General features: G+C 40.2%; 1 protein-coding gene across 1 annotated transcript in view; it reads left to right on the top strand.

Moving 5' to 3' along the window:
* The window catches only part of LOC147373655 (putative maltase-glucoamylase 2), a 73,371-nt gene that overhangs the window by 16,891 nt on the left and 37,941 nt on the right, over positions 1-18,539 (top strand). Inside the window, exons 6-16 of the mRNA XM_086398056.1 lie at positions 79-250; positions 3,113-3,212; positions 4,769-4,881; positions 6,308-6,433; positions 7,165-7,296; positions 7,388-7,486; positions 8,959-9,072; positions 9,653-9,737; positions 12,963-13,080; positions 17,051-17,222; positions 17,997-18,113. Coding sequence (XP_086254182.1) covers positions 79-250; positions 3,113-3,212; positions 4,769-4,881; positions 6,308-6,433; positions 7,165-7,296; positions 7,388-7,486; positions 8,959-9,072; positions 9,653-9,737; positions 12,963-13,080; positions 17,051-17,222; positions 17,997-18,113 — 1,348 coding nt within the window. The remainder of the gene's footprint in view (positions 1-78; positions 251-3,112; positions 3,213-4,768; positions 4,882-6,307; positions 6,434-7,164; positions 7,297-7,387; positions 7,487-8,958; positions 9,073-9,652; positions 9,738-12,962; positions 13,081-17,050; positions 17,223-17,996; positions 18,114-18,539) is intronic.

The raw sequence follows: 18,539 nt of genomic DNA, 5'->3' as shown, positions 1-18,539 counted from the left end.
CTGTTCCCCGAGTGGACAGGCAGGGAAGCAGAGAGATTGCTGGCACAGACAGCTCTTACTCCATGGCCCTTTCTCCAGGTTGGACACCAGCATTGGGCCCCTCCAGTTTGCCCAGCAGTACCTGCAGCTCTCCATGCGACTGCCCAGTGCCAACGTGTACGGGCTGGGCGAACACGTGCACCAGCAGTACCGCCACAACATGACCTGGAAGACCTGGCCCATCTTCACCAGGGATGCCACCCCTACCGAGGTGAGGCTCCCAGCCTCCTGCCGATGGCTCACAGCAAGCAGTGCTTGCTCTTCTTTCCAGGAAGTAACCTACAAAGTAAAGTAGACCATCAAGTGATGTAACCTACGAAGTTACATTGATATTTTGCCCAGTTTATATAGATCTGTTTGTGTTGAAGAATATTTGTTCATAAGGTTTATAAACTCACAATCAGTCATATACAGATTTTGGAAAGCATCTCACTTTTAAAGGAAAATGTAGTTTTTTATGAGAAAGTTTTCTTACTTATTTATGGCTGCACTGCATGGCATTGGTGAAGGAAATGACAACCCACTCCAGTGTTCTGGCCTGGAGAATCCCAGGGACGGGGGAGCCTGGTGGGCTGCTGTCTACGGGGTCGCACAGAGTCGGACATGACTGAAGCGACTTAGCAGCAGCAGTAGCAGCACTGCATGGTATGTGGGATCTTAGTTTCCCCACCAGGGGTCAAACCTGTACCCCTGCAATGGAAGCTTGGAATCTTAACCACTGGACTGCCAGGGAAGTCCTAAAGGAAAATATAATTTAATGATTATATTATAGCCTAATGTATACTAGAAAAAACATCTGCAAAATACCTTTGTTTGTCTTCAGTAACTGAGTAGTGTCTAGGGAAAAGCTTCAGCAGGGGCCATTCTCAGTAGAACTTTGTAGACTAAAAAAAAAATGCCTCTTTTGGCTGCTTTGTTATGCTGATTGACGTGTATTCCAGAGACAGTGAGGTTGGCATCACCTGGGAGCTTGTTAGAGAAATGCAGAACCTCAGGCCTTAGTCCAGACCTACGAAGCAGAACCTGCATTTCAACAAGACCCACAAGTGAATCACATGCACATTAGAATGGGAGAAAAGCTGGTTTAGAGCAGTAACTTATTTGTAGTACAGGAGCCCTTCCTCCATCCCTCTCTCCCTTCCTCCATCCCTCTCTCCCTTCCTTTCTCCTCCCTCTCTCCCCTTCCCTTTCTTTTCTCTTTCTTATCTTCCCTCATCCCCTCCACCTCTCCTTCTTTCTTCTTAATATTTTCAAAAACATAGCCTGTTTTCTCTCCAAGTGAAGCTTCCCTGATGGCTCAGTTGGTAAAAAGTCTGCCTGTAGTGTGGGAGACCCAGGTTCGATCCCTGGGTGGGGAAGATCCCCTGGAAAAGGAAATGGCAACCCACTCCCATTCTTGCCTGGAGAATCCCATGGACAGAGGAGCCTGGTGGGCTGCAGTCCATGGGGTCACAAAGAGTCAGACATGACTGAGTGACTAACACTTTCACTTTCTTTCTATCCAAGCACTGATGTCGTGAGTCTTCCTGGCTATAATTTCAAAACCAGCCTAATTTTGCATAGGCCTGCTGGCCTTCCGTCCTTTGCATATCATGCTCACTCTCTTTCTCCTCATTTCCTGGAATTTACTGTAATCAGTTCTGTACCAGGGGCTAAGTTTGCCACATCATACCGGGAGCTTTCATTAAGCTTTCTGTGTGTTATAATCTCAATATCTTCTATTCTTATAGCACTTACATTTATACACAGTCTCTCTTTTTATATCAGTGCTCATCACAGCCTTGTGAGTGATACAGTATCCTTTTTAAAATTTTAAACTTTTGTATGTTATTTATAGAAAAATTGGAAAATAGACATAAAGAAGAAATTCAAAATTGCTCATCATATTCTCTTCTTCTGCCAGCATTTTATTGTGTTTTGTTGCCAGTATTTTCCAATTAAAAAATAATTTAGTGGTTGTTGTTGTTTAGTTGCTCAGTCGTGTTCTGCTCTTTGAGACCCCATGGACTGCAGCACACCAGGCTTCCTTCGCCTTCACCAGGCTTCCCTGGCCTTCACCATCTCCTGGAGTTTGCTCAAACTCATGCCCGTTGAGTCAGTGATGCCATCCAACCGTCTCATCCTCTGTCGTCCCCTTCTCCTCCTGCCTTCTATCTTTCCCAGCATCAGGGTTCTTTTCTAATGAGTCGGCTCTTTGAATCAGGTGGCCAAAGTACTGAAGCTTTAGCTTTAGCGTTAGCCCTTCCAATGAATATTCAGGTTGATTTCCTCGAGATACGATTTATAACATATTTATCTGTTGAGTGTACGGTTTAATAACTTTATAATATAATAGTTTTAGTTTCAGTGTACAGTTTAATAATTTACTGAGTTGTGCAACCGTCATCATAATCCAGTTTCAGAACATTTTCGTTATCCCAGTAGGATCCTCCTTCTCTTTTAGATTTAATCCCATCCCTATCCCAGTTGCCTGCTCCAGCCCCAGTCACTAATCTGCTTTCTGTCTGGATAGATTTGACTTTGTTTGATGTTTTACATGAATAGAATTGTGTAATATGTGGTCTTTTGTGTCTGTTCTTTTCACTTACCATAGCGTTTACGAGGTTGATGAGACTTCCCAGGTGGTCCCGTGGTTAGGACTCTGCACGTCCACTGCAGGAGGCACAAGTTCAATCCCTGATTGGGGAACTAAGATCCCACATGCTGCACAATGTGGTCAAATAAGTAAAATTAAATTTAAAAAATTCTTTCAGAAAATTAGTTTGGCCTGGCTCGGTCAAAAAGAAAACAACCAAAAAAAAAAAAAAAACCATTTATGAGGTTGACACTTGTATCATGAATCAGTATTTCAGTTCTTATTTATTACTAATAGCATTCCATTGGATGGACATACCATATTTTGTCTATCCATTTGCCTGTTGACGTTACCATCGCAAAACCTTTTTGGTACAGTATTAAACTACATCAAATGTTGACAGAGTATCTATTGTGCATGGCTTTTGATTTTATTTTAGGATGAGTAAAAATGCTTTCAACAGGTACTACCATTATTTCTTTTTGTTTTTGTTGTCAGGGCATGATTAATCTATATGGAGCTCACACATTCTTCTTGTGCCTAGAAGACACCAGCGGCTTCTCTTTCGGGGTTTTTCTGATGAACAGTAACGCCATGGGTAGGAAACATCTCTTTATCTTAGCAGCAATATGTCTTGGAATGCTGCTTTTATAAAAATGGTTTTCATAGTGAGATCATTCTTTAAAGTTGAAGGTATTAATATACTAGACCTATAATATATTTCTATAGAAACTGAAACTCAAACATAGATTAACCTGTTTACAAATCCAGTTCAAGCTGGAAGCTATTTTCATTGAAAACTGATTCAGTATTCTCTACTGATGCAAGTTACCCATAATATTTTATAGATAATAGACTCCACTGATAAACACCTTCCAAAGATACCTGTGGATTTCAACATCAAACCATGCTGTCTGTTTGTATACAACAAGGCTGTGTTTGGTAGGGTTTCTCATAGGCCACCCCATCTGTCTCTAGTTTCTGCACTAATGGTACTAGAATAAGAGTTCATTTTTATTTTTTAACTGTAAGCTCATCTAATAAGGTTTTAAAAACTTTTCCTTCAGGCTAAATCACTCACAGATCCCAGGCATTTGTATTTTTATATGGTCAGATAAGAACAGATTTTGTCCTTCTTTCTCTTAAAAAATAAATTCATTAGTATTTTATTCATTTAATATTTTGATATTCTGGTGAACTGAATATTTTGATGAACTGATGAATGATATTTTGATGATGAATATTTTGATGAACTGAAGAGCCTCTTGATGAAAGTGAAAGGGAAGTGAAAAAGCTGGCTTAAAACTCAACATTCCAAAAGCGAAGATTGTGGCATCCAGTCCCATCACTTCATGGCAAATAGATGGAGAAACAATGGAAACAGTGACAGACTTCATTTTCTTGGACTTCAAAATCACTGCAGATGGTGACTGCAGCCATGAAATTAAAAGACACTTGTTCCTTGGAAGAAAAGCTATGACAAACCTAGATTGCATATTAAACAATAAAGATATTATTTTGCCAACAAAGGTCCATCTGGTCAAAGCTGTGGTTTTTCTAGTAGTCATGAATGGATGTAAGAATTGGACTATAAAGAAAGCTGAACCTTGAAAAATTGATGCTTTTGAACTGTGATGTTGGAGAAGACTCTTGAGAGTCCCTTGGACTGAAAGGAGATCCAACCAGTCCATCCTAAAGGAAATCAGTTCTGAATATTCATTGGAAGGACTGATGCTGAAGCTGAAAGTCCAATACTTTGGCCAAGTGATGTGAAGAACTGACTCAGTGGAAAAGACCCTGATGCTAAGAAAGATTGAAGGCAGGGGGAGAAGGGGACAACAGAGGATGAAATGGTTGGATGGTATCACCGACTCGATGGGTGTGGGTTTGAGCAAGCTCCGGGAGTTGGTGATGGACAGGGAAGCCTGGTGTGCAGCATTCCATGGGGTTGCAAAGAGTTGTTAGACTGAGTGGCTGAACTGAACTGAGTATTTTGGTAAACTTCAGCAATCATCCAAAGAAAAGAACATGTGTGATTTTCAACTCTTTAAAAATGAGACTGAGCCTGTTTTGGATAACTCAGGCATTCATATTCCAGAGATGGGTATATTTCCAACTATAACATTCTAAGAACTCTTATCTTACTGCTTTCAGAGGTCACCCTTCAGCCCGCTCCTGCTGTCACTTACCGCACGATCGGGGGTATTCTTGACTTCTATGTGTTCCTGGGAAATACTCCAGAACAAGTGGTTCAGGAATACCTGGAGGTACGGGCTTGGTGTTTAGATAATTAGAAGGTCGCATGGAGTTGGACACGACTGCAGCAACATAGCACGCCCACATGCACGCACAATCTTTATTGCTGTTATCTCATACATTCATTATAAATTAACAGGAGAACAATTAAAATTGTGAGTGAATTATGGATTTCGAAAGCTGGGACTGCGAGTCTTTCATTAGATGGAAGCATGTTCATTTGTTTGGCTGTACCAGATCTCAGTTGTGTAATGTGGAATCTAGGTCCCTGACCAGGGGTTGAGCTTGGGTCTTCTGCACTGGGAGCTCAGCGTCTTAGCCGTGGGATCACCGGGAAAGTCCCAGCTCTTCATTTATTTTGATGCACATTTATTGAGTGCCTTCTACATGCTGAAGAGGCACTGTGCAAGCCTTGAGAAATGCAAAACTAAGTTAGCTGCCATCCTGTTCCTGTTTTCAAGGAGCTCAGAGTCCATCTTTGTATGATGAATCATTCCAAAGATAAGATCTAAGGCCACAGATCAGCAAAATCTATTCATTCATTCAACAAATAAAAAAAAATTAGTGAAAAGAAACTGTGTAAAAGGAACTGTGCTACTTACTTTTGGTTCAAACTGTAGGGCAGGAAGGAACTTTAGACACCATTTAGCCTAAACTTTCTATGCTACAGACAAAAAGCATCAGGTACAGAAAAATGAAGTGATTTGTTCAAAACGGCACAATTTATAATAACAGAGGAGAAATATAACAAAGGCTGAAATAATAGTAATAGGAAACACCTTATAATTAGTGCTACTAATAAGATGCATATACACTGCATGGGGACTCAGCGTGAGAGAGCCTCCCTGCTGAGGTGACTCTCATAAGGAAGGACAAGACAGTGGCTCTCAGGGAACATTTAAGACAGAGCTGTATGTGAGATCTTCTCAGAATGTTGGCTTGAGCAACTTACAGAATTGGATTTTAAACACAGTCCATTATTTCTTCATCCATCCCATTCAATATTAGTCCTGATGCTTTATGCCTAGCACTTATCGCTGTCTGAAATTAGACACTGATGTGAGAGCAGGAATCACTTTTGCTGTATGCCACTATATCCCAAGTGCCTTGTCAATCCTTTGCCACAATATCAACACTTAGAAAAGATTCACTGAGTGAATAAATGTTGCTTCTTTCTTTCCCCCAATATTATACTGTGATTCAAGCATTACCTGCAAATCCCACTGTTTTCTGATGTTGCTGTTGTCAGGAATACATTTAGGCAGTTAGGTGAGCTGTAGAATTTTGCAAATTGCCCTAGGAGGTTACTCTTGGCTTCAACATTTTTAGATCTGAGGGCTTAAGAGAAAATGAAGTGAAGGGAGTATTTTCTGTGTCAGATGTGGTGCTACAGTGTGTATTCTAAATGCTTAGACACTTCTTTATTTATCTTTGCAGCTTGTTGGACGACCATTCTTGCCTCCCTACTGGAGTCTTGGGTTCCAGCTTAGTCGCAGGAATTATGGTGGTATTGATGGATTGAAAAATGTTGTAAACCGAACTCGTGAAGCTGAGATCCCTTATGTAAGTTGGAACTTCTCTTATCAACTTAGAAGAACTTCATATGTTTTGGAGTATGTAGTAGGTTGGAGAAAAAATAGCATCTGGAATCCAAGAGCCTATCAACAAAGCCCCAGTCGACCCCCACAGGCTCATGCACCCATGACTTTGGGAAATGTCACTTAACCCCTTCACATTTCAATCTTCTCATTAAGAATAACACCTATTTCTCATAGGATGGTATGCAAACACAAAACATACACACGCATGAGAGTTTGGTTAATTAAAGTTCTATGCTTTTGTTATTTATCTTTGTTAATTATTACTCTGGCAGTTTTAGGGCAAGAAGACCAGTTTCTCCTCTTATCATCTATTCTAGTTCTATGTTTAGGCTCCAAGTTAGAACATGGTTATAACATTACTAATATACTCATTCAAACACACTTTAAAGAGAACTTGTTTTATGTCAAGCATCCAAGTTCTCAAGTTACAAGGATGAACAAGACCCAGTCCCTACCTCAAGTTCTTCTCAATTCCTCATGACACGCTTCTATTGGTATGAAAAGGCAAACCTGCAATCTGAGAGTGCTGGTAATCTTTCAGAAAGAGTTTCTTTACTCCTAGAATATAGCCAAGTCTGGACAGTTCTGGAATCGTTAAGAACTATGGCTTCAGTTTTAATCATCAAGAACCAGAGCTATAATATCTTCCATCAGCATGATCCTATTTCTCAGTTGGCCAGCCCTGTCTTTCAGGATGTCCAGTACTCTGACATAGACTACATGGATGAAAAGAAGGATTTCACTATTGATGGAGTGGCTTTCCATGGTCTCTCAGATTTTGCCAAAAAGTTACATGAAAATGGACTGAAATATGTAATTATTATGGTACGTTCAAACACTTATTCTGTTGCCTAATTTTTCCTTTCAAAGTGGAAAAAGTTACTAAACAGTACTTGTTATTATATTCACTTATTAGAATCCTGGCATCTTAAATAACTCTGACTACCAGCCTTATGTGAATGGAAGCAGAAAGAGAGTGTGGATCTTGGGGGACAAAGGCTTTGTTGTTGGGCAGGTAATTTCTCAAGAAAATTGGAGTAATTATAATCATTTTGGGAAGTTTGTACTTTTGGTATGAAGATGAGTAGATAGAAAACAAGTTACAGTATCATTACTGTTTTAGTGGTTTTTTTATTATTACTTTTAGATCAGTAGATGGAATAATAGAATGATTAACATTCTGAAGGATTTTTTAGTTGAAATATATATATATAAATAATATGTATAAGTTTAAAGTATATAACAGGTTGATTTGATCCATTTATATAGTGCAATGTGACTGCTGTTGTAGTAATAATTAGTATTTCTATCACTTCATATATTATGATTTTTTTATTGTGGTGGGAAAAGCAGAGCTAGTTTAATTAAAAAGCTATATCCTGACTCTCCAATACTACAGATGATTGAGAAGAAATACTTTTTAGGATTTATTTGTTTATTCTATTTTTTGGCTGTGGTGAGTCTTCGTAGCTTTGCACAGACTTTAGTTGCAGTGAGTTGGGGCTACTCTTTGTTGCGGTGTGACTTCCACTGACCAACAAATAACACGAATCATTTGATCTAGGATGTTGGCAGAGGTAGTCATAGTGGGGGTGGTTGGGTTCATTATAAAGGCATTCAGTTAGAATAAAGATTGCTGGCCCTGCTCTGGGTGGAATGTTGCTGCAAGAGACTTCTTTGCCTCATGTCTGTCCCCTGAGGTCCAAAATTATCTCTAATTATGATCTGCTGTCATCACCTAAAACAAAGGACCAGGAGTTCAGTCCACTTAAAGGAAGGACTTCAAGCTCTTATCTTGAGTTTTAAGAAGCTTCTGCATTATAAATATATATTAATTGTATACATTATATTACTTGAGCATAAAATTGTCCCTAAATTACAATCTATACATTTGCTGGGGAAATGAGCAAGAAAGTATGCACAAAAGCTTATATCTCATAAATTCATAATTTACAATAATTTGGCTATAGCTGTATCTTTGTGCTACTTGTAGAAAAGGTTCAAAGCTACACTTTGATAGGAATAGATAGGAAGAGAAGATAGGGTGAGAAATAACTGGGCCTGAGTAAGAAGCATGAAGTTCACTTAACCACTTAAAAAAGATTGCTTATATGCTGAAACCAGTGTATTAATAACACATTAGAGAAATTTAATCATTCTCTCCTAAAATATTGTCTAGTTAGATTTCCAGTATTTTAAACAGTTTTTCTCCCAACTGGCCTGACATAATGAAATTTTACCTTTTTTTTTAATAGGAAAAAGACATTTGATGGCTTCTTATCTATTTAATGACTTATTTTTCCTTTTCTTTTTTCTTTCCTTGGCTCTTTGCTCCTATTTTACTATTAAATTTTAGGAAGAGAGTCACAAATTTTGATTCTTAAGTGATAAGATGCATGGGCTTCTTGTAGAAGAAATGGTAGCCAGAAATAAATCCAAAGTGAACCATTGAACAGACTAATTGCCACAGCCTTCTTTCTTCTCTAGGCATATCCTGGCTGGACAGTTTTTCCTGATTTTACTAATCCAGATTGTACTGAGTGGTGGAAAGAGCAGTTCAGTGAATTTTATAAAACTCTGGAGTTTGATGGAGTGTGGATTGTAAGTTGTTATTTCAGGATCAAACTTATTTTGGGAACAAATATTCCAAATTGTGAGATAAACTTTGACTCTGATCTGTAATAAAATAGTTTGCTTGACCTAGTGGTATTTAAAATCCTTTTACTTAATGCTGAATTTATATGCAGTAAGTTAGACTCCTCAAAACTCTGGGAAGTTTAACTCTGGATCTGCCACTAACTGGTTATTTCTTTTTGAGAAAGTCCTTTGTTTTCTCGTGGCTTCAGCTTTTACCTCCATTAACTGTATTTTAACTTAAAAAATACTGTTTTATGAGAAGCTATTAATATAATTATTGTCACACTGATTCATTAAAATTTAAAATTAATTATTAGAGAATTATTTCACGAGCATCTTTTATTTTTTAGGTGGGGATAGCTGGTGGGGATAGTTCTTTGAAATATAAAAAATTAACTGTTTATAAAATCAGGCATCACCTACTTTTAGTCCATATTTAAAGAAGTAGATAGAAAATTTGGAGCTTCTAATTCAGTAAGCATTACTCAACAGCTAACTGTGCATCAGTAACCTTTTCCATTTTGTGTATTTTGTGTTTTTGTAGGAAATGGATGAAGTATCTAGCTTTCTACAAAGTTCTGATCAAGACTGTGAAGTAAACAACTTCAACTTTCCTCCTTTCAAACCTCGTAAGTTTCAACTTGTTTCCTAGTGATGGAGGGATGAGAGGTGTTTAAAAGAACCTCAATAGTACTTGGTGTGGCCAAGAGCAATCTACTTCCTGTTCAAGGGACTCCCCATCCAAACACCCTGACCACCCTGACCACTCTTTTGCTGGGGACCTTACTTCATTGTTTGGTCTCTGATTACCTTTTCATTGCCATAATCCAAGGGCAAGCACACGGTGGAAGCCATACCTCCTGTAGTTGTAGAGTTTTGCATACTTCCACCCTGTTCATTGTCTCCAAACCCTTCATGCAAGTGGTTCAATGTTAAACTTTATAATCAGAGAATATCAGAATACATTAAGGTACAGATTAACTGCCATTAAAGTAAATCTTTATTTTGTTAACTTTTTTCTTTTTTTAAAAGTTGTTTATTTATTTTTGGTCTTCACCGCTGCGTGCGGGTTTTCTCTAGTTGTGGGAGCAGAGGCTGCTCTCCAGTTGTGGTGCATGGGCTTTCAATCGCTGTGGTTACCCTTCTTGCAGAACTCAGGCTCTATGAGTTCAGGCTCGGTAGCTGTGGCACACTGGGCTCAGTTGCCCCATTGTATGTGGGAGCTTCTTGGACTAGGAACTGAATCCTTGTCTCCTACGTTGGCAGACAGATTCTTTACCACTGAGCTACCAGGAAAGCCTTTAAAAAAAAAAAAAAAAAAGCTCATTAGCAACAGTTTAGAGTATGATTCCTTTTAGGTCCTTCCTATTTTTAAGGCCTTTTCCTAATGAGTTTTCCAATCTCTGATTTTGAAAGAGTGTAAGTGTGTGAGAGAGATGAAGAGGGAGAAACAGTGTTTAACAGATTATGCTGGAATCTGGAAACAAGTGAACATCTCAGTGGATAAACACAAGTTTATTCACGTAATACTCTCATGTGGGACGTGTGACTCTCATCCAGCAATGGTTCAGGGATCTAGTTATTTCCACAGTCTGTCTCCCATCCCAGGGTCCTTTGCTTCCAACTTACTGGGTGAAAGAGAGGGTAGAGGGACTCTTATGGACACTCCTGGAAGTGGGGTGTATTTAATATGCTCACATTCCTTTGGCCAGACTCCAATAACATAGTCTCAGCTTAATGTCAAGTGAAAGCGTGAAATATTCTCCCAGGAAGAGAATGCAGGCCTGCTGAGCCGCTGGCCAACTTCTGCCACTTGATTCTGATTTGTCCACTTCGTGTGCACCCTCGCACCAGGGTTTAGCCGTTTCGTTAGTCCCTTTTGGTCACTGCAGGAGTGGAGAAGTTTTCAGGCAGAGTCTTGACTTTCAACCATTTAACTTTTTGTAAAATCTACTGTTTGCTTCTCTCACTTATTATTTTTCCTTAATTAAAAATTTTTTTAGCCATGCTGGGTCTGCATTGCTGCTCTCGGGCTTTCTCTAGGTGCGGTGAGTGGGGTCTACTGTTGAGTGCCTTTCAATGGGTTTCTCATTGTGATGCTTCTCCTGTTGCAGAGCAGGGGCTCCAGGCAGGCGGGCTTCAGTAGTTGTAGGGTGTGGGTGCAGGAGCTGTGGCGTACAGGCTTGGTTGCCACACTAAGTAAGTGAGGTCTCCCCAGACCAGGGATCAAACCTGCGTCCTCTGCATTGGCAGGCAGATTCTTAACCACTGGACCACCCGGGAAGTCTCACTTCTCCCTAATCTCATCTTCATCCTACTTTGCTCAGTCTATGTTCCCTCAATTTTTCTTCCCACTCTGAATCAGCTTATCATGTTTCCCTTTTAATCTCTTAATTTTTTTCTTGGCCAAAACCGAGTGTTTTCCTCTACAGGAAATGGCAGTCCTATCGCCTTCTACCTGCTTCTGTTGAGCACCGCGTTCTCTACCGGCTGGAGCTTAGTCGCCCTATGTGTATAACCAGCTGCTTTGTCTCATAGCTGGTTTGCTTCTTGGATTTTCAGGACTGGACAGTATATATTAGTGTGATAAAGATTTAGGTAAATTAACTTTGACCCTGGGAAAATTTTAGGGTCGTTTTTTATAATTGAAGTCGTCGTGAATCTCATTCCACGATCTGAACTGTGCCAGAAACAGAATTTTCTTTATTTCTGAAAAAAACTTTCTGAAACTGTGCCTCATATTGAGGTCCTATGTGCAGACAAGGCTTCATGAAGGAGGGTCCCCAGTCATCAGTCTTCAAGGAGAAGGGAAAAGAAGCAGGTGCATAAATTAGGAGTTTGGGATTAGCAGATACAAATTACTTTGTATAAAATAGGTAGCCAACAAAGTCCTACTGAATAACGGGGAGTTAGATTCAATATCTTGTAATAAACCATAATGGAAAGGAATATATATATACACACATATACATACATATATATATACACACATATACACATATATATATCTGAATCACTTTGCTGTGTACTAGAAATGAATACAACATCATAAATCAACTATATTCAATAAAAGCTAATAAAGAAAAATTTTTTAAAAAGGCAATTGCAGATAAGGCAGAAAATACTGAGTATCTTAGGCATGAGAAAGGGAAAATACAGAAATAGTAGTGGTTTCTAGAGGCAAGATCTAAATATTTATTCATGAAACCACTCCACTATCTTATCTCACTTTTAAAAGAAAATCTAACTGGGGTGTGAATGTCTACAATATAAAAGTGAAAATGTTCACACTGTCATACCTGTTCTCTATTCTTCTTGACAAAATACATGTTGATAAATGCAAGTGCTTTGTTTGTATTTAAACTCAGATGAACCATTGCTCTGAACATGTTTTCTCACTTGCCTAAGTAGCATTCTTTGTGAGCTGATGGAAATGCAGATTAATTTTAATGATCTAGCTCAGGGTAGGCCTCCGGTGCATGTATGCTCAGTCGTGCCTGACTCTGTGACCCCATGGACTGCAGCCCACCAGGCTCCTCTGTCCATGGGATTCTCTAGGCAAGAATACTGGAGTGGGTTGCCATTTCCTACTCCAGAGGATCTTCCTTACCCAGGGATCGAACCCACATCTTTGGTGTCTCTGGCACTGGCAGGCAGGTTCTTTAGCACCAAGTCACCTAGGAAGCCCAGGCCCCAGGTAGGAAGTACCATTTAGGATATTTAAAATCTGGAAAGGATTTTCTCAGGTGGAGACTGTCAGGGAAGGTCAGTAACCAGGAAACAAGTGGTTGGGTAGCTCTTTTGTTACAGTTGGTGGACAGGGATATGCCTCACAGATGGGTGTTTTCCCACAGGAGTTCTGGATCACTTGCTTTTCGCAAGAACCCTCTGCATGGACACAGAGTTTCATGGGGGCTTTCACTACGATGTCCACAGCTTGTATGGCTACACCATGGCAAAAGCCACAGACTCGTAAGCATGGGTTTCCTCCTAATTCCATCTGGGGAGGTGGGAGGTGAAGGGTTTCTCTTGTCTTTCATCATTGTATATTTCAAATATTTTTGTGGTTATAGGCATATGGAAACTCAGATCTTACAGTACACTTAAGAGGTTTTCCTCATAATCCCAGGTTTTTATGCAGGATTTCTTTTGATTGGCTTCATTATTTCAAAGATTGGCTTCATTATTTCAGGAACTTCATTATTTTGAAGACACTCAAAGGCAATAACATACAAGGTATTTAGAGGTCCCAGTTGGACATTAGTACTTTCTTTGGTCCTATTACTGAATGTACTAAGATCACCACTCTAAGGTTGCCTGATTCAGCCAATAAAAATACAGGCTACCCAGTTAAATCTGCACTTGTTGTTATTATTATTCAGTTGCTCAGTCGTTTCTGATTCTGTGACCCCATGGACTACAGCACACCAGGCTTCCCTGTTCTTCACCATCTCCCAGAGTTTGCTCAGACTCATGTCCATTGAGTCTGTGATGCCATCCAACCATCTCATCTTCTGTCATCCCTTCTCTTCCTGCTCTCAATTTTTCCCAACGTCAGGGTCTTCTCCAGTGAGTGACTCTTCACATCAGGTGGCCAAAGTATTGGAGCTTCAGCTTCACCATCAGTCTTTTCAGTGAATATTCAGGGTTGATTTCCTTTAGGATTGACTGCAAGGGACTCTCAAGAGTCTTCTCCAGCAACACAGTTCAAAAGTATCAATTCTTCAGCACTCAGCCTTCTTTACGGTCCAGCTCTTACATCTGAACAAGACTACTAGAAAAACCATAGGTTTACAATATGCTTAATGTGCCAAAATCTTATTATTTATATATATATATATATATTTTTCTTGCTGGACTGTCAGTTTTTAAGATTAAAGGTGCCCATGTATCCCTAGTGTACAAACTAAAAACATATTTGTTGAATGAATAAATGCTGGGCCTGAGGAAGAGAAGATCAGGATGGGCCCCTGAGGGACCCAATTCTAGAGGCAGAGTCTGTGTTGACTTTGTCTTCCAGCACCATTTTGCCATCATGACTTTTTATTAATGCTGAATCATCCAGATCAGAGTAGATCCTTGTCTAGTAAATGAAAAAGTGTTTATTTCAATGAAAGATACGCTTCAAGAAGGACACATATTTCTGATTTTCTGTCTTGTCTTTTCTGGCTTCTTTTTCTCTTTCTCTACCTTTCATGAGAAATAAACTAGATGAATAAGACTCAGTTTCCCCATCTTTGAAATGAGAGACTTGGATCAATGTTTTCTGTAGCAGCAATAGTGTTAGTCACTCAGTCATGTCCGACTCTTTGCGACCCCATGGACTGCAGCACACCAAGCTCCTCTGTGCAAAGAATTCTCTAGGCAAGAATATTGGAGGGGGTTGCCATTTCCTCCTCCAGGAGATCTTCTAGACCCAGGGATTGAACCTGAGTCTTCGGCATTTCAGGCAGATTCTTTATTTACTGTCTGAGCCACCAGGGAAGCCCATGTTTCCTATAGCACCTTCCTAGTTTATCTGTACACTTAGATGTGCCAATCTAAGGATGGAAGGCAAGAGGGAGAGGGCATAAATGGCCAGGGCAAAAAGGAAGAGTAAGGAAGGGTAGTAGGAAGGAAAGAGACTTTAAGTTGCATTATTGTTAGTGTCTCCATGTGACAAAGTGCTTTAACATCATGATGGGGTTGATTAAAACATTCTACTAGCTGTGGTTGAGAGTTAAAAGGTAACTATGACTGAGTAAGGAGTAAGCACCCTTCTAACTTCCCTATGTCAGGCAGAATGACCTAAATTTCCAGAGAACTGTGGAAATAACCGTAACTTAGCCTTCAGGTTGGGGGCAGAGATGTCTGGAAAACAAATGGGATCTGGGCATCAGGAGAACTTAAGTCTTGTGGCTTCCCTGGTGGCTCAGAAGGTAAAGAATCTGCCTGCAGTGCAGGAGACCTGAGTTAGATCCCTGAGTTGGGAAGATCCGCTGGAAAAGGGAATGGCTACCCACTCCAGTACTCTTGCCTGGAGAATTCCATGGACAGAGGAGCCTGGTGGGCTGCAGTCCATGGGGTCACAAAGAGTTGGATACAACTAAGCGACTAACACTTTGACTTCCACACTAAGTCTTAGATATAATGAGTATTTGGCTCCATCTTAGCTGGCAGTCCAGTCTGGGGAATGTGTTTGCTGATATACCCAAAGGAGGAAATTCACTTCCATATAGGCTGAAAGCAGAAGACCAGATTCTCTCAGAGATCAGAACCTGATCATAAATAAGTCAAACTTGAATGGTGGGAAAGAGAAATGAAAAGATCTCTGAGCTGGGAAAAAACAGTTATCTCCTCTGTGTTACCTTAATGGCCCAGCTTAAGTAAACTAACTGCAGATAATGTCATCCCTGTTTGAGTTTCACTCTATAAAGCTGAATGTGTTTCTTTCATGACTGATGACTGCAGAAGGCAATAATCCCTCTGACCAACAGCAATAAGGGCAAAGTGTCCGCCAATCTAGATCAAAAGAGAGACAAGGACGAGAATTGAAGAGTGTGTCCTCTCCTCCAACCTACTCCCATCTTTTGGTCATTGAATTGTCAGGATGGAACACGTCTTTTTCATGAATCAGCCTCCTAATTCAGAATTTTCCTCCTGTTGTCATTATAAGTCATTCTGCATGTAGAGACTCTCCATAAAATCCTTAGGAATGTGAAGTAAGGAAGCATTGGTGGTTGTGTTGGTGTCTATGAGGAATTACTTGATGCCTGGTGATAACTTTTTCTCGGACCATGTGTTGAAAGGAAAGATAAAAGAACTGGCCTGCAAAGAGTTAGCAGCAATTGTGTTTCTATCAAGTGTTACTGTCTTACAGTTGTATTATTGTTCCTTTTTGGAGTCTAAAGGAAGGTGTGAACTATTTAGTGTGAAAGAAGAAAGATGGCAGAGGCCTTTTAGTAAAGCACCTACGTAAGAAAGTATGCGGAATAGAAGCTAAGAAAATAGCCTACATCTAAAAAATATATAAATATTTTCCTTGTATTACATATAAAACATGTAATAAAATATTACATATCAAATGAAACTATATAGAAAAGACAGCAAAGGAATTAAAAACAGAATTCAAAGATAATAGCTTCAGGATTTAGGGTGGGATAATATATAGTTAATAATATTAACTATATGCAATTATCTTTCTGAATTCTGTTTTTAATTCCTTTGCTCTCTTTTCTATATAGCTTTATTTGATATGTAATAGTTTATGTGTAATACAAGGAAAATACTTTATATTTTAGTTGTTTTTAACGTTATAAAGAGTGCCATATATCATTTCACTTGTCAGTTCATTTGTTTCAATTATTATTTTGTTTCAATTATTATTTTGTTTCAATTATTATTTTGTATAGATTACAAATTTCTTGTACTGGACATTGCTAATGATAAGTTGTGAAGCTTCAGAGGAACCAGGTGCTTGGACCCCAGCTGGTGTACACACTCTCTTCTTGGGCCAGCAGTGGGTACAGGGTTCCAGCCTGAGCTGGTGTTGTCCTGAACAGGATTACTGATGGGCAGCAAGGCATGGGGCCAAGGAACACTGAAGAAACCTTGTCTAGAGGGAGGAGATAGGGCCAAGAACCCCAAACATGGCGCCAGGGTAGTTTTGACCCAAAAGGCAGAGCACAATGAGTTCCAACAAGATAGAGAAAACATAATCAAGAGGATAGGAGCTTAGAGAAATTCCTTGGTGGGGGGCTGATCTGTAGAGGTTTGTAATGTCATGTGAGATCTGAAACTTTATCCAGAAGAGAGAAAGAAGCTCTTAAACACACTAAACTAGTTTGCTTTCCTGATTCCTGACACTTTGGTGTTTTTCTGAGTTTGATTGGAAAGCCCATTACTGCCCTGGGGGTAGGGGAGTCCTAGTCATTCCAGTTTACTTACCTGTATTCCTTTTAAGGGCCATGGAGAATATCTTCCGCAATAAGAGACGCTTCATCTTATCACGTTCTACTTTTGCGGGATCTGGCAAATTTGCTGCTCATTGGTTGGGGGACAATGCAGCCAGATGGGACGATCTCCGATGGTCTATCCCTGGTATCCTGGAGTTCAACCTATTCGGCATCCCCATGGTGAGTTCCATTCTGAAACAAGGAGCTTTCACCATTTGTCCTTTGACATTGTTTTCATCGCCAGACTTTGAGGGTGTCTGAAAACCAAGGAGCATGTATTTCACTGTCATATGTATTGGGAAAAATCAATTTGTTTTTTGGCTGTGCTGCCTCTTCATTGCTGTGTATGGGCTTTCTCTAGTTGCCATGAGTAGAGGCTACTCTCTAGTTGCGGTGCTCGGGCTTCTCATCTCAGTGGTTTCTCATTGCAGAGCACAGACTCTAGGCCCGCAGGCTTCGGTATTTGTGGCTTTCAGGCTCAATAGCTGTGGCGCACAGGCTTCATTGCTCCACGGCATGTGCGATCTTCCTGGACCAGGGAGCAAACCCACGTCTCCTGCATTGGCAGGCAGATTCTTAACCACTAGACCACCAGGGAAGCCTGGGAAAACCAATTTTTATGTGCCTTGTGAGCTGTCTTCGGAAGGTAGAATGGTAAACGTAACACATATTAGTGTCACAGAAAATCCCATCAGCAGAGCATCTATGAATGCCAAACCTTGAAAGTGAAAGCTGAATGTTGAGGAAGAGCCCTTAATAAGACAGTTTCTTCTTGTTAGTAGATTTGCCATGCATACTTGTTTCTTTCTCCCATTTGGCTGGAGCCAAATGGGACTTCCTTATGCATGGAAGGATGGAAATAAGAGATGCTATTTTTCCCTATCATATAGGTACCCAGCCAATGCTCTCTCTTCTCTCACTGACCATGTGCTTGTGTGTGTGTTAATTCTCCAGGTAGGTGCCAACATCTGTGGTTATAGAGAGAATGTCACAGAGGAGCTTTGCAGACGGTGGATGCAGCTGGGAGCATTTTATCCACTGTCGAGGAATCACAACGGGCCTGGGTTCAGGGTAAGGTTCCAAGAGAAATGATGGAGACTTCTTGAATTTTATGATCTACTTATACTCAAAGAGAGATTGAAGAAAATCCTACAGGGTGGCCCTACATGCAGAGGCAGAATAGATAAACCTTAGGTAATAGGCTTCAAAAACAGGGTGTGGGGATGAGGGTATGTGGGGAATAGAATGTATGTAACTAAATGGTTCCATTGCTGGAGACTCACCAGTAAGGTGAGAAGCATCGTGAACGTGTCCATGGCGCTTCTATTGCTTCTGCTGTTTGTTGCTGTTTTGTCTCTAAGTCTCGTCTGACTCTCTTTCGACCCCATAGGCTGTAGCCCTCCAGGCTCTTCGGTCCGTGGGATTTCCCAGGCAAGAATACTGGAGTGAGTTGCCATTTCCTTCTCCAGAGGATTTTTCAGACCCAGGGATCAAACC

Source organism: Bos grunniens, chromosome 4 (genome assembly GCF_055505025.1).
Source record: "Bos grunniens cultivar Pamir isolate PY7600 chromosome 4, Bosgru_T2T1.0, whole genome shotgun sequence".
NCBI lineage: Eukaryota > Metazoa > Chordata > Mammalia > Artiodactyla > Bovidae > Bos > Bos grunniens.
This window is presented reverse-complemented; position numbering and strand designations above follow the sequence as displayed.